This window comes from Alexandromys fortis, unplaced genomic scaffold (genome assembly GCF_014885135.2).
Source record: "Alexandromys fortis isolate MF-2015 unplaced genomic scaffold, M_Fortis_MF-2015_v1.1 scaffold_4, whole genome shotgun sequence".
In the NCBI taxonomy this organism is placed as follows: domain Eukaryota; kingdom Metazoa; phylum Chordata; class Mammalia; order Rodentia; family Cricetidae; genus Alexandromys; species Alexandromys fortis.
In genome coordinates, this window is record NW_026067944.1 from 33381492 (window position 1) to 33405277 (window position 23786).

Sequence of the window (23786 nt, forward strand, 5' to 3'; positions counted from 1 at the left end):
CTCGTGCTCTCTCTCCTTCTGCTCCTGATTTGGACCTTGAGATTTCAGTCCGGTGCTCCAATGTGGGTCTCTGTCTCTGTCTCTTGTCTCCTTTCATCGCCTGATGAAGGTTAATGTTCAGGAGGATGCCTATATGTTTTTCTTTGGGTTCTCCTTCTTATTTAGCTTTTCTAAGAACCCGAATTATAGGCTCAATGTCCTAAAAGCCACTTTTGAAGTTCATCTAGAGTAGATAAAGCAACTCCCATATCTTCTTGACTCTGCATTGACTGCTTTGACTGGCACCATGTGATAGGCCTTAGATTGGTAACTACATGTAATGAGTAAATAAGGGAATAAATAAACTCAAGTAATAGATGTGATACAGAAGGAATATAAAAAGAGTCCAGCATTGTCAAGAGAGAAAAAAAATGCTGCATATCAGAATAATCGTGAAATCTTTTTTTTTTTTTCGTGAAATCTTTACAGAGATCAAGGCCCACCATGACTGACATGTGCTAAACCAGATGCCCTATTGTCCTATCAAAACTGCAGTATATGAATAATGCAACTGCTGGACAAGTGACAGGGGAGGACTGGAAGTCTGAGTGCAAGAAACTGACAAGGGAGCCCCGTGCAAGCCGTAGCTGTCTGCTCATCTCTACTTCCTGATCATGATATCTAAAAATCAAAGAAAATAGTACAGTCTTTTAATAAATACCTAGCATGAAGCTGGATCTTGATTGTCTATTTGTAGGACTTAGACTCACATGGAAACAAAATCTCTGGGCAAGCCTGTGAGGCATTTTCCACGTTAGATGAATTGAGGTAAGATGATGCATACTATAGTGGGTGGTGCCTTTGAGATAACGATGTCCTATGGGCTGGCATCTCAGCCTGAATCAAAGGGCAAACGGGGGCTGGGCAGCTGCATACAGCACCCTCTCCCTCCTTACTGAGGAGGCAATGTGACCAACTGACTCACACAACTGCTGCTGTGACTTCCTCACCATGAAGGACTGTACCCTCAAACTGTAAGCCAAAAATAAACTTTTCCTGTGTTGTGTTGATTTTGTCAGGCATATGATGTCAGAAGTGAGAAGGGAAAGCAGAGCTCCTGATAAAGGCTCGCGAGTAGCTTGCCTGACAGTAAACACAAAACCCCCAGGAAAATGTTAGCAAACCTTTTGTAAAATACATTTAAAAAGTAATTATTTTACAAGCAAGTAGTGTTTGTCAGGAATATAAAATGGTTCATCATTCAAAACTCAGTGTAAACTATAGCTTTAAAGGGCAGGAAACAAAACCAAAGTAATTTTTTTTAAAAAAAAAAAAAAAGATCTTGTGCAGTAAGGGTCTTGTAAGAAATAAACGTTCTATCAGGTAAGTTGGCTCAGTTAGTAAGGTGCATGCTGCTCAACAGTGAGGACCTAAATTTGATCCTCAGCACCCAGGGCAAAAAGGGAACATGATGGCACTTGCCTGTGAACCAAGTGTCAGTGAGATGGAGACAGCAGAACCCTGGGGCATGCTGACCAGTCAGCCTAGTCTAATTATTGAGCCCAGGTCCCAGTGAGGGACCATCTCAAAAAACAAGGCTGATGCTCCTGAGAAACAACACCCATGGTTGACTTTTGGACTACACACACACACATACATACACACACACAATTATGTACACACTTTCATATACATACATTCACATACACTCACACACACAATCATGTACACACTTTCAAATACATATCTGCACACACATACAATCATATTCTCATTTTTATATACATACCTGCACACACACACACACATAGATATGTAATGTGTACAGAAAAAGAGAACATTAATTTTCCTTATAAAGCAAGATATAAGCCATCCCTGCAAATTCTTTTACCCTTTTCATAACTCTGAGCAGGCAAGTGTTGTTGGTTGTTGATATCTAAAAAGCACCACAGCTATTTCTGGTTGCCAATATTCAATGATTTAAATGAAGAAAGAATTGTTATTTGCTCCCTTTTCAAAATGTAATTTCATCTATTAAAATAATATTTCCAATAAAAATTAATTTAAGCTTCAGTTTTCTGTTCTAGATAAGCACCAGTAGCTCTTCGATAAGCCACAGGGGTAGAAAAGTAATGGTAAGACCTCCATGCAAATTTTGCTTTCATTATACTACTTTTGAATTATTTGGGAGCCAGATGTCCTCAATTCCTCTGTGATAAGGAGGTCCAGATCACTAGTATATTGGTGTCTCTTTGGATTATAAATCTTAAAGAGCATAGAGAGGCCCTTACAGTATCATAGATAAGAGATACGGAGAAAAGACTGTTGGGGACAATTTACTGTACTTGAGAGCTTTGAAGGATGGAAATCATTTAAGAAAAGAGGAAATATCTATTTCAGCAGATGAGCCTTTTTTTATTAGCCTCACCTATAATTTAAGGCATTTAGTGTACAGCTGATACTTTTTGTTCTGACTACTCCTGGGCCTTGCTTGCCCTCCAATGTACTCCTTGTCATTTTTAACCATCACTTTCTAGTTAATCTTCTGAGCTCCCGATGTCAGAAATATAGATTCATCTGTGTCTTTCTGTAATGTTAGATTTATTAAATGACAAACTGTTGGGTCCATATTTCTTTGGATAACACGATCATTGGCAAACAACATTTCTTCTTTAAATCATCTGCATGATGTTGTCAGAAGAAAACCTAAAGTATCATCTTTAAGCACACCACCCCCTTCATTTGAGACAAGGTCTCTCATTGGCCAAGAGTTCACCAGTAATACTAGACATGCTGTTTAGGGAGTCCCAGGGATTCTCCCTTCTCTACCTACCCAACAGTGAAATTACAAGTCTACACTACCATGTACAGTTTCTTTTTATAACTGGGTACCAGAAGATGAAGGAAAATCTTTATATTTTCAAGATATCACTGGAAGTTATCTCCAAGCTCCTCTTTTATTCCAATATTAATTATTAATGTTAACTCTGAGATCACATACTATACTTTATACATATACATAGATAGAGATGATAGATGACAGAAGATAGGCAGATGATAAATAAACAGATAGATGATAGATAGATAGATAGATAGATAGATAGATAGATAGATAGATAGACAGACAAATATTTACCATAAATGTCCCAAGGATAGTTTCCTATGGGTTCCTTTTTGCGTCGATGTTCATGAGTGAGATTGGTCTGTATTTCTTTTTCCTGGTAGAGTCTTTGTGTGGTTTTGGTATCAGAGTAACTGTAGTTTCATAAAAGGAATTTGGTAATGACTCTTCTGTTTCTATATTATGAAATACCTTAAGGAGTATAGGAAGTAGGTCTCCTTGGAAGTTCTGGTAGAATTCTGCATTGAAACCGTCTGGTCCTGGGCTCATTTTGGTAGGGAGGTTTTTTATAACATCTTCTAATTCTTTGCGACTAACAGGTCTATTTAGATTGTCCACCTGGTCCTGGTTTAACTTTGGTATATGGTATTTATCTAAAAACGTGTCCATTTCTTTTACATTTTCCAGTTTTGTGCCATACAGGCTTTTGTAGTAAGATCTAATGATTCTCTGAATTTCCTCTGTGTCTGTGGTTATGTCCCCCTTTTCATTTCTGATCTTATTAATTTGCATATTCACTCTCTGGCGTTTTATTAGTTTGGATAGAGGTTTATCAATCTTGTTGATTTTCTCCAGGAACCAGCTTTTTGTTTCATTGATTCTTTGGATTGTTTTCTGTGTTTCTATTTTGTTGATTTCAGCCCTCAGTTTGATTATTTCCAGTCTTCTACTCCTCCTAGGTGAGTCTGCTTCTTTTTTTTCTAGAGCTTTCAGATGGGCTGTTAAGTCTCCAATGTGTGCCTTCTCTGTTTTCTTTAAGTGGGCACTTAGTGCTATGAACTTTCCTCTCAGGACTGCTTTCATAGTGTCCCATAAGTTTGAGTAGGTTGTTTCTTTATTTTCATTGAATTCAAGGAAGACTTTAATTTCTTTCTTTATTTCTTCCTTGATCCAGGTGTGGTTCAGTAGTTGACTGTTCAGTTTCCATGAGTTTGTAGGCTTTCTGGGGGTAGGGTTGTTGTTGAATTCTAACTTTAATCCATGGTGATCTGATAAGATACAGGTGGTTACTAATATGTTTTTGTACCTGTGGAAGTTTGCTTTGTTACCGAGTATGTGGTCAATTTTCGAGAAGGTTCCATGAGCTGCAGAGAAGAAGGTATATTCTTTCCGATTTGGGTGGAATATTCTATAGATGTCTGTCAAGTCCAATTGATTCATTACCTCCATTAATTCTCTTAGTTCTCTGTTAGGTTTCTGTCTGATTGACCTGTCCATTGGTGAGAGAGGAGTGTTGAAGTCTCCCACTATTAGTGTGTGCGGTTTGATGGCTGCCTTGAGTTTTAGTAATGTTTCTTTTACGTATGTGGGTGCTTTTATATTAGGGGCGTAGATATTCAGGATTGAGACTTCCTCTTGATGAATTGATCCTGTTATGAGTATAAAATGTCCCTCTCCATCTCTTCTGATTGATTTAAGTTTGAAGTCAAGTTTGTTAGAAATTAGTATGGCCACACCTGCTTGTTTCTTAGGTCCATTTGCTTGATAAGCCTTTTCCCAGCCCTTTACTCTGAGTAGGTGCCTGTCTCTGTGTTTGAGGTGTGTTTCTTGTAAACAGCAGAATGTTGGATCCTGATTTCGTATCCAATCTCTTAGCCTGTGCCTTTTTATAGGTGAGTTGAGCCCATTGACATTAAGTGATATTAATGACCAGGGGATGTTAACTCCGGTCACTTCTTTAGTAGTAGAGTTCGTGTGCGTCCCTTCTTTGAGTTGCGCTGGTGACGGGTCTCTAGATGTCTGAGTTATTGTGGTCATTGTTGGACTCCTTGGTTAGAGATTTTCCTTCTATTACTTTCTGTAAGGCTGGGTTTGTGGCTACGTATTGTTTAAATTTGTTTTTATCCTGGAAAATTTTGTTTTCTCCATTTATGGTGAATGAAAGCTTGGCTGGGTATAGTAGTCTGGGCTTGCATCCATGGTCTCTTAGTTTTTGCAGTACATCTATCCAGGACCTTCTGGCTTTCATGGTTTCCATAGAGAAGTCAGGTGTAAGTCTGATAGGTTTACCTTTGTAAGTAACTTGGCCTTTTTCCTTTGCGGCTCTTAATATTCTTTCTTTATTCTGTATGTTTTGTGTTTTGATTATTATATGGCGGGGGGGTTTTTTTTTTTTTTTGATCCAGCCTATTCGGTGTTCTGTATGCTTCTTGAACCTTCATAGGTACATCTTTCTTTAGGTTGGGAAAGTTTTCTTCTATAATTTTATTAAATATATTTTCTGGGCCGTTGAGTTGCACCTCTTCTCCTTCTTCTACTCCAATTATTCTTAGGTTTGGTCTTTTTATTGTGTCCCATATTTCCTGAATGTTTTGTGATGAGAATTTGTTGGTTTTGCTGTTTTCTTTGATCAGTGTGTTTATTTTCTCTATGGTATCTTCAGTATCTGATATTCTTTCTTCTATCTCTTGTATTCTGTTGGTAGTACTTGTCTCTGTAGTTCCTGTTCGTTTACCCAGATTTTCCATCTCCAATCTTCCCTCGGTTTGTGTTTTCTTCATTACTTCCATTTCATTCTTCAAGTCTTGAACTGCTTCCCGTACCTGTCTGATTGCTTTTTCATGTTTCTCTTGATTTTCTTGGGTATCTTTAAGCGATTTATTCATTTCCTCTACCTTTTTGTTTGTAATCTCTAATTGTTTATGGCAGTTTTTCACCTCCTGCTTAAGGTCTTCTATTATTTTCATATAATTCACTTTTGAGTCGATTTCTTCTAATTCTTCTGGAGTAGGGTGTACAATTCTTCTTATTTCGGGATCCCTTGATTCTGGTGAAGTCATGTTGCCTTTCAGGTTGTTGGAGGAAGTCTTGCATTGGCGCCTTCCCATCTCCTCCTTCAAATGGAGCCAGGAGAGGCCTGGTGTCTTGGTCCAGTCTTTGCTGTGACTGAATCTCTGGGTGTATCTCTTCAGTGTAGAAGCAGGGACCGTCCCGTGGAGCTGGAACTCCTCAGCACCCAAACATGGACTACCGTCCAGATGGAACTCCTCAGGACCACTCTGGGTGGGTTGTGGATGCAAGCCCGATGTCTCTCCTGGTGCCCGGTTCGGATCTCCTTGCTGCTTCGGTGGCTCCTAAACAAAGGGCCTACCTTGCTTGCAGCAGGCAGGCTATTGGGACAAAGGAGCTACCACCCTCCCGTTTGCCCTCCCGATTCGGATTCGGTCCCAGCGCCCTAACAGGCTGAGCTGGGAGATGTTATGTGGTCAAAGAGGGGAGGGAGTCAGACGGAGGGGGGAGAGGAGGGTTGTGGATGCAAGCTGGGTGGGATAGGAAGAGAGAGGAGGTAATGGGCAGTATAGCCCCTGAGGATGACCAGGAAGTGTAGGAGGGATGAGGAACGTCCGAGTTCCTTGTCCCAGGCTGCTGCCACGGTCAGAAACTCACTCACCCCAAAGATGTCTCTCCTGGTGCCCGGATCGGATCTCATTGCTCACTCCACTCTTTTTTGAGGCTTGGACATCCATCTTTTACTGTTCTCTATCAGATACTGTCTTATTTCGCCTTTAGAGTTCAGGATTTAATACCAATGGTCTCTGCATTTCTCCATCTTTAGACCTTGGTGTTATTAACTTTTGGAGTTCTGCTACCTTTAACTACAAAATATCGTACCCCTTCTTCCAGTTCTGCAGGATGTTGATCAGACCATGGGAACTTAAAACCCCTTGGTCAGTGATTCTCAGAGTGTCCTATTTCTCAATTTAAGTACGTATCTGATAACCAGGAACCCTATTTTGCAATATTTTATTATATTTTTATATTAAATAAATATGACTATTACTGTGAATTAGAAATATTTTTGATTCATATGTCTTTATTAATGGTGGCATGTAAATCTTTACAACATATTCTAAGTCTTTGTTCTAAACTTGGGATATGATTCATATTGTATTATAAAACTCCCACCAAAACCGAAATATTTTCTGGGAATGGTAGTGCACACATGTAACCTCAGCCCTGGAAAGACAGCGCAAAAGCATATTTAGTTTAGAGATAGCCTGAGATATATACTATGACCCTGTGTTAGAAAATAACATATTTTTATTTATTTTTTTGTTTTTTAAACTATTAATGATGTAAATATATATATATGTATATATATGTATGTATAAAAGCGAAGCTTCTGGAAAAACCATTTGTTCTTACCTGTCTTGTATCGTTCCTCAAATTTGACCTTGGCTTCCAACCTAGCCTTGCGTTTCAGGGCTGGGTCCCTAAAGACATCCTTGTTGACAACAGTTTTGTCCAGGGGGATGTCCACAGAGTACCTTGTGGGCATCAGGTGGTTGTAGTTATAAACCTTCACAAAGGACTTGATCTTGGATCTCTTGGCGACTTTCTTCTTGCCCACGGCAGCCGTCACTTTTCGGGGATAGCGGTCAATTCCAGCCACCAGGGCATGGCTGTAAGGGTGGTCTGAGATGCCATCATCAATGTTCTTCACGATGATGGCTTTGCGTTCTGAGTAGTGTCCAGCCAGGATGAGCACCACTTTCCCGGGCTTCATGAACTTGCCCATTTTGACAGCGAGCACCCGGTTCCCAGCAGAAAGCCATATTTTTATTTTATAAGCAGTTAAGTGACATACTTACTATGTCATATAAACACAGGATTGAGTTCATTTTTGGAAATATGTAATTAGGAAATGTCATCATTGTGTGAACACTATAGATTAGACTTGCACATGCACATGACAGCCCCCTACGCCGTATAAAAATTGCTTGTTACTTCTAAAACCATAATAAATAAAATGACTAGATAAAACCAATCCTGAGAGAAGTTGGTACAACCAACCGCAGTCAACATGAGAAGAATACACTGCTGGAGTATTGTGGTAAACTGTTACATAGTAAAAATAAATAAATAAATAAATAAATAAATAAATAAATAAATGTAAAAATAAAAAATAAAAACCCAAAAGTTTTTTTGTATATTTGTACAAGTATAAACGTTTCCTATAACATTTCAAGAAAATGATATATATACATATATCCTATAACATTTCAATAAAAAGCTTAGCAGGTTTTCCCATGCCTGCATCACAAGAAGCATTTAACTACTGTGCCCTGCTATGGTGAGAGAAAGTGATGACATCACTAAGTGACAGGGCCTTTACAGCTGCACTGCAGTCTTGAGAGATGACCATCAGAAAGGTGGTCCAGCATCAACTGGGATCCTTTTATGTGGCATGAATGTTTCAGGCACAAGCCTGATAAGACATTTAAGCTTTGATAAGCCATTAATGGGCAAAGACCCCTTTGCTTTTATTCTATACATCAACTTGTAAGAAAGCTTTCCCACAGACAATATTGGGTGCCTGCAGCATCAGATTCTGTTTTCTTCTTGCTGTGAACAGCACAGACTGTGAGAAGAATTCTGACCCTGTGCTGCTTTTCATAAATGTATTCACAGCTCAATGTTCCCTTAAGTTAGTTCCAGACAATAGTTACTGCTCTCAAATAATACCGAACAAGGAGAGAAAGATGACACATGATTACAGCTCAAAATAGTCATATTTACATCATCTTTACAAAAATATACAGCTAAATGAGAAGACCAGGAAAAAAAGAGGGCCAAAATGAGCATGGTAGTTTACAGGAACATCATAGAATTATGTGACAATTGTATTAATTGGTGTTGCTGTGTCCTCAGACTCTTCCCTAGCTGTGGCACATTATCTTCATCGGGAACACCATTGATTAAGGTATATTGTGGAATCCTTTACTTTTCACTAGGGCAGTAAATAGATGAGCTCAATTTCAAGTGTATGAATTTCACCTCATTAGTACCTTTTGATAGAATATATTTGAGATATTAGTGATGTTTGAAACACTGTTCATTTTTATTCTTGTCTGTTTATTTGTTTGGGGCATTGATTTCCTACCCTAGGCAAGGACTGGACCTATTTTTTCCACAATGGCTAAGTAGAACTTCTATATTTTCAAACAAAGAAACAACACTACACAGAAAGTGCTGCCTCGAATCACTTATCAGGAAGTGTTTGCATGCTGAAGAAGAGTGAGAGAAATGGAGGGGACATGGTGAGACTCTGGATGTCAGAAACAAAGTTTAAAGGGGTACAGAAGATGATCTAGGGAACCCATTTACTGGTTTCATGCCCTGTTTCTAAGCAAACCTCTGGAGTGTCACCAAGGTTCCAAAGAGGAAAGGATGTCTGCAGTACCTCCATAAATCATGGCAACCCCTCACCACAGAGACCACTTATGGGGATGCCATGCAAGAACCTTAGATGTGCCATAAGGGACTGTATGATGGATGGATGATGGATAAGATTTGTGGAAACAACCATCTGTGAGGACAGACAGCATAAGGGACAAAGAGGGACTTCTCCAAATGCCTTCTGCCTTCCAGAATGGAAGTAGATACCAAGTCAACACACACAAAAAAATAAATAATAAGTGATAGAGTCATTAAATAAAATGAATATAATTAAAAGCCAGGTATGTAATCTCATGCCAGTAAGCCCAGTAGTTGTGAGGCTAAAATAGGAGGACTGTACTAGCTTAGTGTCGATTTAGGCTACATGATGAATTCCAAGATACGATATAGTGAACACTGTCTCAGAAGCAAATAGTGTAATATATACATATCCATATGTGTGTATCATAGTCTTTCTCTCTCATACACACACAGATGCAACACACACACACACACACACACCTTGCATACTTGAGTTGTATCTTAGAGAACAAATCTTATCTCCTTGTTTGCCAGAGGTCAAACTTTTCTGTTGCAGGTATTTTTCTAAAAATGGTAATTTCTTTGGCAAATATCACCACCAAAAACAAATGTTATGGAAGATATGGAGAAAAGAGAATCATCATTCACTGTTATTGGGATTTCAAACTTGTCCATACACTCTGGGAATACACACTCTGTGTTTACAAACTTCAAAGGACAATTTTCATAAGAAAAACAAGCAAGCAAACAAACAAAAAAGAACAGTATAGCTAAGACAATTTTGTGCAATAAAAGAACTGTGGGAGATATCACCATACCTGATCTCAAGTTGTACAACAGAGTTATAGTAATCAAAATCACATATTATTGACATAAAAACAGACATATTGATCAATGTAATCAAATTTAAGACATAAACATAAATCACACACCTGTGGACACCAGATTTTTTATTAAAATGCATAAAAACAAAGAGAAGAAATCAACTATCAACTAATAGTGTTGATCAAACTGAATAACTGCATGTAGAATGTAAATAGATTCATATTTATCACCCAGTGCAAAACTCAAGTTCAAGTAGATCAAATACCTCAACATGAAAACAAATACACTGAACCTGACAGAAAGAAGGTGGAATATAACCTTGAATTCATTGTAACAGGTGACAATTTCCTAAATAGAACACCAATACTACAGACCCTAATATCAACAATTAATAAATGGGACCTCATAAAACTGAATACCTTATGTAAGGTAAAGGACTCCATCAATAGGGCAAATGGCAGCCTGCACAAAGGAAAAATTTTTACTAATTACAAATCTAATAGGAGATTAATATCCCCAAAATTTATAAGTAACTCAAGAAACTAGATACCAAAAAAAAAACCAAATCATACAGTTTAAAAATGGAGTACAGATTTAAACAGAGAATTCTCAGCAAAAGAATCTCAAATGGCTGAGAAACACTTAAAGGAATATCCTTATACATCAGAAAAAGATACAAATCAAAACTGCTTTGAGATTCTATCTCACACCTGTCAGAATGACTAAGATCAAAAACACAAATGACAACTTGCTGGAGAAGATACGGAACAAAAGGAACACTTCTTCATTACTACTGGTGGTACAAACTTGTACAGTCATTATGGAAATCAATATGGTGGTTCCTCAGAAAACTGTGACTCAATCTACCTCAAGACTCAGCTATACCACTCTTGGGCATATACCCAAAGGATACTCAATCCTACCCAAAGGTAACTTACCCAACTATATTCATTGTGGCTTTATTCATAATGGGCAGAAACTGGATACAACCTATATGTTCCTCAACCAAAGAATAGATAAAGAAAACATGGTGAATTTACACAATGGAGTTGTTCGTTTGTTTGTTTGTTTTAAATAATGGCATCATGAAATTTAAAGGCAAGTGAATGAAACTAAAAAAAAAAATCCTACATGAGGTAACCCAGACCCAGAAAGACAAATATATTATATTTCCACTTATAATTGAATATTAACCATTAATCAAATGATAACCAACCTACAGTCTGTAGACTCAGAATGAGTAAAAAGGAGGGCTCTAGGAAGGAATGTATGGATCTCCCTGGGAAGAAGAAATAGAAAAGATTTTGTGGGTGGCCTGGGGTGCGGGAGAGGCAGGACTGAGAGGGATCAGGCTGTGGGGATGAGATGGAGGAGAAACAGCCAGAACTGGGGAACATTTGGGGGCCAGTATTGAAACCTAGTGCTATAAAACCTTTTTGGAATCTACAAGGACAATCCTAATGAGGACTCCTAGTAATGGGAGATACAGAATCTGAACTAGCTATCTCTTGTAGCCAGGATAGAATTCCAGTGGGGACTGGGTTGCATTTAAGCAGAGGTCTCATGGAGACTGTTGAACAACCCAGGCTGATGCTAAGACCTAGGGTTGCTCTCTGCAAGCATATATTGTGTCCCATTGCTAAGGACAACATGCACACAGCTCATTAAATTTGAAGAGGCGGAACTGGTATCTACATGGAGTCTTCATCCTTATTTTCTAGCCTATGTTCTAATCTTTTTTGGTATGGGAAGGTACTCTGCAGACCACCAAAAGAGAAAGATGGACACCGACATAACCACAAAACTTTTTACAGTCTGCCTTGCCTGAAAGATGTACTGGAGAAATGGGGGTACTGAATATGTAGGAGTAGCCTACCAATATCTGATTCAACTTGAAGTCTATGTCATGAGATGAAGTCCATGCCTGACACTGCTTGGATGTCCAGGAACTGGAGACTGGATAGCCTAGAGGCCATTCTGCTATGTTCATAGACTGGTGCCTTGTCTGGTCATAATGCGAGAGGCATCCCATAGCTGCAGATGGGAGAAGATGCAGAGATCCATAGTGAGATATAACACATAGAGAAAATCTAAATTGTAGGTCTCTATCGGGTTCCTCCCCTCATAGCTTGGGGAATCCCACAGAAGAAGGGAAAGAAAGATTGTAGAAGTCAGAGAAGATAAAAGATACCAAGAAAACACAGCCCACTGAATCAACTGAGCAGGATGCATATGGCCAGACACAGACAGAAGTGGCAAGCACAGGGCCTGAAAGGATCTGCACCAAGTCCTCTGCATATATGTTGTCACTGCTGATTGGTGTTTTTGTGGAACTCCTAACTGTGGGAGCAGATATATTTTTGACTCTTTTGCCTGCTCTTGGGACTTTTTTCCTCCTGTTGGGTTGCCTGGTCCAGCCTCAACATGAGGTCTTTTGCCTTGTCTTACTGTATCTTGTTGGTCGTGTTTGGTTGTTGTCTCTTGGAGGCCTGATTTTTTATGAAGGGAGAAAGAGGTAGTGGATTCAAGGAAGAGGGAAGGTAGCTGGGAGATCCGGAGGGAGGAGAAACTGTAGTTAGGATGCATTGTATGAGAAAAACTATTTTCAAGAAAAAAAAAAAAAAGAAAAACGAGACAAACCTCAAAATTCTCAATGGAATATTTTACAATGTGTAGTAATTCAAATAAATTGTCTTTAATATTCAAAATCAGTGTGTTCTAGGTTTATTTTAATGGTATTTATATTTCACACACTAAGTGGAACAAATCTTTTTATGTATTCAAATGTTATCAAAGTAACATCTTCATCACAAACATCTAGCTTTAGCACTGTTATTATCAACATAGTCAGGTTTTTATAAATTACAAGCATAATAAAAAAGTTTACACTAACTTAGAATATATTAGTTGAACTCTAGATTAGCTTACGGCTATCTCTCTGATGGGTGTTGTTCATAGAGTTTAAACAAATGAGTTTCAGATCATCTAAAAGATCAACTTCAAATCAGCAAATGTATAAAGTCAGTAGCTAAATGGGTCTAACTTAAATCTTAAAGGCATAGACTATTCTTTTTTGGAATTGTATTTACTTCTTGAGGCTTGCTAGCTTGAAGTGATATTTGTCATTCATCTACAGCAAACGGTCCCCTCAGAGCCTCATGAAGAAAGGGTATACTCATTCGCACCTAGGATTTTCAGTGCCAAATGAATGATGCTAAATTCGAATAACAACCATCAGTAATAAAATAAAACATGTCATTTTTTAAATGCATTGTTCATTTTTTTTATTACTCTAAGAGATAGACCCACTTTCTTGTCATGGTCATGTACACTGATAGTATAAGCAAAAGAAGCAGAAAGAAGAGTATGGTGGGTTCATAACCAGCCTGACTACACCTTATAAAAAGAAAAGAAATATCACCATTGACAAGGCCTATGGCAGCCCATCATGAGGAAGGTAAACTTACAGAACAAAACTGTTTCTGCCATGACAGGGAAGTGAAACAAAGACAGTGAAGTACCATGATCCCCCAGGTCCTACTTCTGGGTCCCATCTCTTCAAAGATCTAGCTCAGTATTTCGAAACTGATGAAGTTTATAATACAGGGGCCTTTGGGAGACATTCAAGATAGAAACTTGAGCAGAAAAAGTGTCCAGTTTAAGTTTTAGTTCCAAAACTCTAAAGTGATTTCAAATGCAATCATAGCTATGTTAGGAAGGGACTGGGTGAAGAGCTTGCTGAAAAATTCATGAACTTTCCTTAATTCTGCTTTACTGTCTCTTTTCATGTGCCCGCATAGCCACCTGGAATGCTCGGGGGCCTTTGTTCTTTGAATTATGACAATTGTGTGTGTGTGTGTGTGTGTGTGTGTGTGTGTGTGTGTGTGTGTGTAGGGGAGCAGAGATTGATCAAACAATTGACAAAATTAATATGTATCGAGTTGCTGCAGCCTGTGCTACAGTTTGCATATGAATGTCCCACATAGGCTCATGCATTTCAAAATTGGGTGACACCTGAATGGACTAACTTGACACCTGGATTGACTATTTTGGGAGGCTGTGTAAACTTTAGGCAATAAGCCTACTTGGAAGACACAGGGTAACCTTTCCTGGAGGTTATACTCAGTCTGATAGCTTCCTCTCCCTCTCTTCTCTTCTGGAATTTCATAAGGCAAACACAGCCTCTTTCTCCACATGTCCCTGTCTTCCACTGCTGTGTTGTTCTCCTAACATCAGGCACATAGAACTGGATCCAGAAACATGAATTAAAAGCTCGGAAATCATGAGCCAAAATAGCCCTTCAGCTGTTTTGTCCCCATGTAACATCACAGTGACTCATCTGATGAAGATTAAACAGAATAGTGCTAGGGAAATGGGGAGATGGCTATGACTAAACCCAACCATTTGTATTAGAAGTCACCGACCTCTGCCAACCACATGTCTTTCCCCAAATACTTCACAACATCTCAGAACAGTGCTACAGTTGGGGACCAAGTATTCAAACACACAGCATTTGAATCTGACATTTCAGACTCAAAACCTATAAACATTTCCTACATGTTTGCTTACCAAGAAAGCACAATGAAAGAGGCATGGGATAATGCAGGCTTCTGCCCAGATTTAAAGGATGGCCAGCCGGAGAAGCCAGGAAATATGTGGTAATTCATAATCCAAAGGCAGCCACTGAGAAAATGTCACATGAAATTATGAGAATGAGGCAAAATGAGGCATCCATGGATACCAGGAACATGAATTGCCTGCACAGAAACCTGAGGGTAGCAAACAGAGCCATCCTAAGTGAGGGGCCATGTAGGCCGCAATCATCAGGGTGCAAAGGGCAGTGTGGCCCACTCCCTTGGTGCTCACATTGTATCTCCAGGTGTCCCAGACCTAGAGATGGAGATATAGACTTTAACAAAGCGACTGCTGGGTTTTGCATTTTTCCTGTTGCTCCCCTTGAGGCCGCACACCTCCGCAGTTGGATTGGGAGTGTTATTGTACACCACTGTATGTTACAAGTATGTCATTTCCTTTATTGAACAGGGGCTCATGAGAAGAGGTTTTCTTGAGTCTCAAAAGAGAATTTGACCTCACACTTATCAAAAATATTGGAATTCTTAACGCTTTGGGTTTTATCTATGGAATAAGTTCATTTTACCAAACAAGATGGCCATGAACCATCGGGGACCAGAGGATATGGATATATGGATTGAATATGAATTGCTTCCCACAAACATGAATGAGAACAATTGATTCCCAGGAAATGAGCCTATCTTGTGGGGTAGGAGTAACTTTAGATAGGGAGGCTTAGTTGGAGAAGGTAGGTTTTGGTAGTAAGTTAATCTGGGCATGCTTTTAAAGTTTCATCTGATTTGTGCATTCTCTCTCCCTCTCAGCTTCTCATCTTCCATGCATTAAAGAGCTTCCTCCTATACCTCTTCCTGGTCCCACCCACAATGCTCTGCTTTACCTCTTCCCTACAGATCATAGATGCAGGAAACCACAGAATTAAATCCATATTTAAAACCATAAACTGAGGCAGGGATTATGTCACAACTGACAAGGGATAAAGTTGATGTTCTTCGGTGGGTTATATTTTAAATACTTTTATTTCATGAGTGTTTTGCCTGCATGTGTGTAGCTGTAGCACATCTGTGCCTTGAACTTGTGGGTGCCAGAAGAGGGGATTAGAACACCTGGTCTGGACTTGAAGATGGTTATAGGCTTCCATGTGGGTGCTGGAAACTGAACCTGGATCTTCAAAAGGGCAAGTATTCTTAAACACTGAGCCACTTCTTTAGATCTTGGTGGTTTATGTTTTACTGTGGGAGACAGTAAATACACAAATACAAAGTATGCTATGATAAGCCTTATGAGACAATAGCAATTTTCAAATTTGAATGGCAAATTTCAATTTGCAGTTATATGAGTTATAGATGAATATATGCTACTAAGGAGTCATGGGTTTGGTAGTTTAGAACAGATTCTCTTTGGAGATGACATTTTATTGGAAAACTGAGTAAAGAGACAAAATGATCAATGAGAAGAGTTACAGATGAAATATTTGAAACAAAGATTGTTGTACAGAATTGCTTTGCCTATTTTTTGTTGTTTAGTTTTTCTATATGATGTTGAGTATTGTTCTATCAAGGTCTATGAAGAATTTTGCTGGGATTTTGATGGACATTACGTTGAATCTGTAGATAGCTTTGTAGAAGATCATTGCTACAATTCTCAAAGGGCAGCTCTTCATTTGAAGCTGCTTTTTCAGAATATAATAAATTTTAACCATAAGAAATCCCACTGAAATATAATTTAACTACACAAATTTGAAAATAATCCAAGGGTATAATAAGTTATATACAATTTACCCTTTAAAACTGTTTAAAAATTAATTTAAAAATTGGAGAAACTGGGTATGGTGGCATATGCCTTTAGTCCTAGCACTAGGGAGGTAGAGGCATGAGAATACCTGTGAATTGATACCAGCCTAGTCTACATAGCAAGTCCCAGGACAGCCAGGACTACATAGATAGACCCTTTCTCAAAAATAAAACTGGAAAACATTTAAATCTATATTCCTCTGTTGTATTGCATTTTCACAAAATGTTATCAAATTTATAGGAGATAATTTTAAAAATGAAAAGAGATGGCACCATCAGTCCTTTCCTGAATATGACAAAGGTGTTTCCTTTTATTAGTATAGATCACTTAGATTACTCTCTACAATTTTACCTTTTTTAATAAGGCAGCAGATTATCTGGCCAACTCACAAGTTCAATTCTTTATTAAAAAATTATTTAGAATGCCAGAAAGAGGTATATTTTCAAACTAATGCTACATTATTTGGGCTACTAACAACAGAAATTTGGGGGACCTATTGTTTCACACCTTCTTGTCTTACTAGACATCCTACCTGATAATGACTGACAACTCTGATGTATATAAACAGTGATGCATGGTTTGGGGAGCTATGGGACAGTAGTGCTTACACAAAACTTTTTACAAAACTCTCCTTGTCTCAGTTAGATCTTCAAAAAAATAAGAAAATAGACAAACCTTTATCTAAACTAACCAAAAGGCAGAGAGAAAATATCCAAATTAATAAAATCAGAAATGAAAAGGGAGAAATAAAACAGGCATGGAGGAAACCCAGAGAATAATTAGGTCATATTTCAAAAATCTGTACTCCACAAGATTGGAAAATTTAAAGGAAATGGACAATGTTTGGGAAAATATCACTTACCAAAATTAAATAAATGCCAGATAAGCAAATTAAATAGACCTATAACTGCTAAAGAAATAGAAGCAGTCATCAAAAGTCTCCCAGCCAAAAAAAGCCCAGGACCAGATGGTTTCAACACAGAGTCCTACAAGATTTTCAAAGAAGAACTAATACCAATACTCCTCAAATTATTCCACATAATAGAAACAGAAGGAACAATGCCAAACTCTTTTTATGAGGTTACAATTACCATGATACCCAAACCACATAAAGACATTACTAAGAAAGAGATTTACAGACTAATCTCCTAAATGAACGATTCAAAAATACTCAATAAAATCCTGGCAAACTGATTCTTAGAAGATATCTATTGCCATGCACAAAACTCAACTCCAAATGGATCAAAGACTCAACATAAAACCAACCACAAGAAGAGAAATTGGGGAGTATGCTTGAACTCATTGGCACTTCCTAAATACAACCGTGGTAGCACAGACACTGAGAGAAACAATTAATAAATAGGACCTCCTGAAACAGAGAAGCTTCTGTAAAGCAAAGGGCATGGTCTGTAAGACAAAAATGGCAGCCAACAAAATGGGAAAAGATCTTCACCAGCCTCACATTGGATAGAAGGCTGATCCCCAAAATATACAAAGAACTCAAGAAATGGGTCATCAGAAGAAGAAATAATCCAATGAAAAATCGGGTATAGACCTAAACAGAGATCTCTCAACAGAGGAATCTCAAATGTCTGAAAGACACTTAAGAAAATACCCAATATCCTTAGCCATCAGAGAAATGCAAATCAAAACAACTGTTAAACTCTATCTTATACCTGTAAGAATGGCCACGATCAAAACATTTGATGACAGCTTATGCTGGAGAGGATGTGGGGTAGAGGGAACACTCTTCCATTGCTAATGGGAGTACAAACTAGTACAGGCACTTTGAAAGTCATTGTAGCAATTTCTCATCAAATTTGGAATAAATCTACCTTAAGACTCAGCAATACCACTTTTTGGTATATATCCAAAGGATGTTCAACCATACAACGACATGTGCTCAACAATGTTCATAGCAGGATTATTTGTAGCCAGAACCACAAAACAATTTAGATACCCTCTAACAGAAGAATGGATCAAGAAAATGTGCTATATTTACACAATGGAGTAGTACACAGCAGTAAAATATAATGACAACATGAAATTTGCAGGCCAATGGATGGATCTAGAAAATATCATATTGAGTGAGGTAACCTAGACCCAGATGTTGACTGATGTTTCTGTCTTGCCTGGCTGCTGCAGTCGTGAAGTTCCAAAGAAATCACACAGAGATCTACATTAATTATAAACTGATTAACCTAGTATCTCAGTCTTCTTATTAACTCTTATAACCTATTTTAGCCCATAAATCTTGTCTGTGTTAGCCACATGTCTTAGTACATTTTTCGGCGAGGCAGTCACATCTTGCATACTCTGCATCTGGGTCACAACTGGAGCCTTAAACTTCCCTCTTCCCAGAATTCTCATTGCCCCGCCTCTTCTTCCTGCCTGGCTACTGGCTAATCCGCATTTTATTAAAAATAGTACAAGTAACAGGATAAAAGACCATTGTCCCACAGCACCAAGAAAGACAAATATATATGTACTCACTCATAAGTGACTTTTAGACATAAAGCAAAGAAAATCCAGCCTACAGGCCACAACCCCAGAGAACCTGAACAACAAAGAGAACCTTAAGAGAAACATACATGATGTAATCTACATGGAAAGGAAAAAAAGATGAAATCTCCTGAGTAAATTGGGAGAGCGGGAGTCATGGGAGAGGGCAGAAGGAGAGGGGAGAGGAAAGGAGGGGAGAAAATGTATAATGCAATAAAAACAATAAAAAAGTGCAACAAATAAATAATTGGGAACTGGAGATAGATAGATAGATAGATAGATAGATAGATAGATAGATAGATAGATAGATAGATAGATAGATAGATAGATAGATAGAAGCAACAGAGAATCATGTCTGGGTTCATGGTCTGACTGCAGCCTGGGTCTGTGTTGATACTTTTGACCCTTGTTACATTCAAAGACCATGATCCGGACTGTCACTTGAGGCCATGTGGTATCTTGGCCTCTGTTGCCACCAAGGACCATGTATGGATCTATGGCTCTACTGCCACTGGGATCTATAGTGATGTCCTTGGCCTTTGTTACCACCTAAGATCATACAAATGTCTGTGGTCTGGATTGATACCTGAAACAGTGTTGATTAAAAGAACCATACTGATACTAGGATCATAATGATCTGAGTGGCCTGTGCTGCCACCTGAGGCCATGGTGACATCGGGGCCAACGCTGCATCCAAGGGCCATGTCTAGATTCATTGCCCTACTGCAGCTAAGGTCTGTGTTGATCAGTCCATGGATAGTGTTACCATCAAAGGCCATGAGGATAGCAGCCATGTTCTAGACTGCAACCTGAGGACATATTTATGCCTGAGGACTATGCTGAGCCTACACCACTCCATGCTGGCCCTGGGAGAGCTAGCCCTATTCCTAACCAGCTGCTACAGCAGGAGAACTGGTCTTGCCTTTCACAGGAGAGCTGGTCCCATTGGTAAGTATAAGGGAAACCTGGCTCAGCCCCCCACTGTGGGGGTAGAGTGGGGAGAGGTGATCTGACGAAAGCTCAACCCAGCTGCTGTCCAAGCCCACATCCAGGCTTTCTGTTGACCCACACCATCTGTGACCTGCTGGAACCTGTGAAAGGAGACTGGTCTTGTAAAAGCATAGCAGTAGGATCTCCATGATTCAGAGCAACAGCGGGATATCTGAGAAGATTCTCAGTGAGGGTCCAGAATTGATGTTATAGCAGAAGCCAGAGGCCTTGAACCAGACCAACAACTCATTGCAATGAACATTTACAAGTAACATTGTTTGGGGGAAAGGATCTAAGGCAGCTCCCAAGGCAACTATGATAAACAAAAAAGTGATGGAGATGCAGGAAAAAATGGCCTCTTTTCTGGGGGAGGTTACCAGCGTGGAGGACAGACATGGAAGAACTGGGAAATGAGTGGGATTGGGGTGCATAATGTGAAATTCCTAAAGAATCAATAAAAAAATATGTAAAAGAATGACAGGGGACTTTAAAAAAAAGAATAGCAGCAACAAAGAAAAAGATAATTTCAATGTGGGCAAAAAAGTTTAGTTAAAGTGCAACAAAGCCAAGGAAAAGAATAATGAATCCTCACTTTCTGAACTTCAGAGATTTATACCTACCATTTGAAAATAATGTTGGCTTACTGTCCTCCATCCTAGGAGCTTTATTCTGTCTAAGCATTTATTTAAATACTTGGTATCAGAAAGGGATCTAAAAAATCAGTTTTTTAAGTGCCCGCTGTATGATGAGTTATAATCTTGTCAACTTACAGAGTTATAACAAAATAGCCTCAAAAGATGATTCTCACCTGAGTCACTCTTATTGACTGCTCTAACTTGAGTTACTGCCAGAAGCAGTGGCCAGAGAGAGCAAGCCTGGAGCATCATGACCCTAATCTTCTACTCTCAGACACTGCAATTGAGAATAATAGCTTGTCAGGGGTGAATTCAATTTCTTTTTTTTTTCATCCAAAAAGCATAGAGTCAAGTGAGTAACTTTCTTAGACACATTCATAGACTCCCAGCTCAAAAATCTGAACAACCATAACAGAAGTCACTATTTATTCCCATTATTTATGTTTATAAACACTTCTTCTGGACAGAGATAAACTGCTATCTTTGGCATTCAAGTGAGAATATTACCCCTTGCTAAATAAAATAACTGGTGTGGTTGTACAATAGTTAGAATTCACATCAGTCACCTTGTTGGAGAATCCAAAGGCATTGTGTGAGCTCAGCAGACTCTAGATTTCAGTGAGCAGAAGCAGCTGCAGATGGATTAAGAACCATTACTTCTCCTTTTGTTGTAAATAATTGTGTATCTATCAACTGAAAGTGAATTGCAGAATGTCAGTGGGTCCAAGTCAGTCATAATGATGAAGTTGCTAACTGTCCCTGGTAAAAATCTAATAAAAATTTTCAGAGACAATGAAACATATGAATGCAGCATCCACACAAAATCTCTTTATGAAAATATACTTCCAAAAATCTCAAAATGAATACTGACAGTTCAAATAATACCTTTGTCCTACATAAACTTGAAGCTGTATTTCTGAAATACAAGTAAAAATTTAAAAATACATGACAAATCTTTAAATTTTTTATTCATGTATATGTGTGTGTGTGTGTCATCAGCACCTAGCTGTGTGAGGTGAGGGGGTGTGGTCTTTACATAACAGTGTGAAGTGTGTATGGGTGTGGTCTGCACATAGCACTCAGGAAAGAAAGCAGGCCTTGCTCCTCCTCTGGGAAGCACAGTAGAACTGACCCTGCTGGTGGAGATGAAGGTGAACTGCCCCTGCGGATGTAAAAGTGGCCACATACCACTTTGTCTGCTATGTGGTGGTGTGGGTGAGAGAAAGATTCCCTCCCCACCTTGCCCCTACCTCCCGTGGTGGGTGAGGGAACTGACCCTCCCCATTACCAGCTGCAGCACTAAGCAAATGGGGCCCTGCACCTCACCTGGGCTGCACATTAGAGCTGACCCTACTGACTGGGTGCAGGTGAACCACTGCCAAGAAGTAGGCATGGGAGATCTGGCCCTACCCCTCATCTGCCACTAGGTGGTGTCTGGGGGCCGGGGATGTGGGGAAGAAGGACACTACCATTTCCACTACCCACTGCCTCAAGACCTGCCTGTGGCAGGTGGGAGAGCTGGTCCTGGGGTCATTAGAGCTAGGCAGCCATGACGGTGTGAAAGCAGGAGAACTGGCCAGGCCCCTTGCTCATTCCTGCAAGAGGGGAAGTAGCCAGGACAATGTTGGAGAGCTCACCCTTGTGATGAGAAGGGAGAGCTGATGGATGAACAGCAGCGCTGCAACTACCCAGACCCAGAATCAGGGCTAAGAATTGGTGCACCCTAACATCTACCTCATCTGTTATCCGCTGCAGCACGTAAAGAGGCCGGTCCTGAAGTCCCAAAGCTTCAGGATCTCCATGACACAGGACAACAGGATAGTCAAGAAGAGCTCCAGTGAGGACCCAGCATTGATGGTTTAGTAGAAACCAGAGGCCTCGAATCAGACTCTTGCAGGAAACACTTGGCAAGAAAAGATACATGGACAAAGGGGTTTACTGCATGTGTTCAGTGTGTCTCAGCACAGCTTCCATACTGATTTTTCCTCTTTTTCCCCCTTTTTAGTTTAGTTTAGTTTAGTTTAGTTTAGTTTAGTTTAGTTTAGTTTAGTTTAGGAACAGAGGTTACAAGGGCAGAGAGCAAATACAAAGAGACAAGGGAATGACTGGGATTGAGATGGGTGATGTGAAAGACACAAATCTTAATAAAACGAAAGTTTCAGAGGCAGGCGGATCTCTGTGAGTTCGAGGCCAGCCTGGTCTACAAGAGCTAGCGCCAGGACAGGCTCCAAAGCTACAGAGAAACCCTGTCTCGAAAAACTAAAAAAATTAAAAAAAAGAAAAAGAAAAAAAGCTTCTCTAAATGGTAAGATTCCTGAAATCACATATACACAAACAAAAATGAACTCCTCGTGTTGTTTTATATATTTGTGCAAACATATACACATATACATATATGCAGTAATAATAATCAAAGAAAAAGAGGCCATCAATTAAGAAAGGGTAAGGGTACAAAATGGGACTGTGGAGGAATTAGAGAAAGGGAATATAGTAGCATCTGAAGGGAAGAAAGGAAAGGTGAAGTTATAGATTTATACTTTAATTAAATTTTTTTTAATAATTGAGTACTGATAACCTGGATAATGAGTTCTCAGTTTTCCTAAACAGAGACAGCAGCTCATTTACAGGCAGTTTGTCACTTAGTGCTCATTTCTTTACTGCTTGGAGAAGGTTAGATTCATAATTGCCTTGCTATATTAATTTTAGGTGGTGTGAACTCTTGCCTGTTCTTTAAAGTTTCATAAATTATCTATCTTCAAAGCAAATCAGAGATTATGTTTCTTGGGTCTTAAATATACTTATTCAATATATTCAAAATAAAATTGAGATAAAGTAAAAAAAATATATAGCTAAATAATCTTATGCAAATGTGATCAGGAGGACTGAATTGCTTAGATTTCAGATCACCTAAAATTGTGGGAAAAATTAAACATAGCAGGCTTGGCAATGTGTGTTCCCATTTTGAATTATGTCACACCATGAAAGGAAGGAGGATAACTAGAATAAAGTTGATAGAACTCAACAACACTTCTATACTTCCCCAAAGGCATGTAAACTCTAATCTCAAGGAAGGAAGGAAGGAAGGAAGGAAGGAAGGAAGGAAGGAAGGAAGGAAGGAAGGAAGGAAGGAAGGAAGGAAGGAGGAAAGG

The 23786-nt window shown here is 39.1% G+C and overlaps 1 protein-coding gene across 1 annotated transcript in view; it reads right to left on the reverse strand.

Moving 5' to 3' along the window:
- LOC126505863 (60S ribosomal protein L27-like) overlaps positions 1 to 7619 on the reverse strand; it is a 112192-nt gene extending 104573 nt beyond the window's left edge. The window contains exon 1 of the mRNA XM_050149093.1: positions 7217 to 7619. Within this exon, the coding sequence (XP_050005050.1) occupies positions 7217 to 7619 (403 nt within the window). The remainder of the gene's footprint in view (positions 1 to 7216) is intronic.
- Positions 7620 to 23786: the final 16167 nt, after the last annotated feature.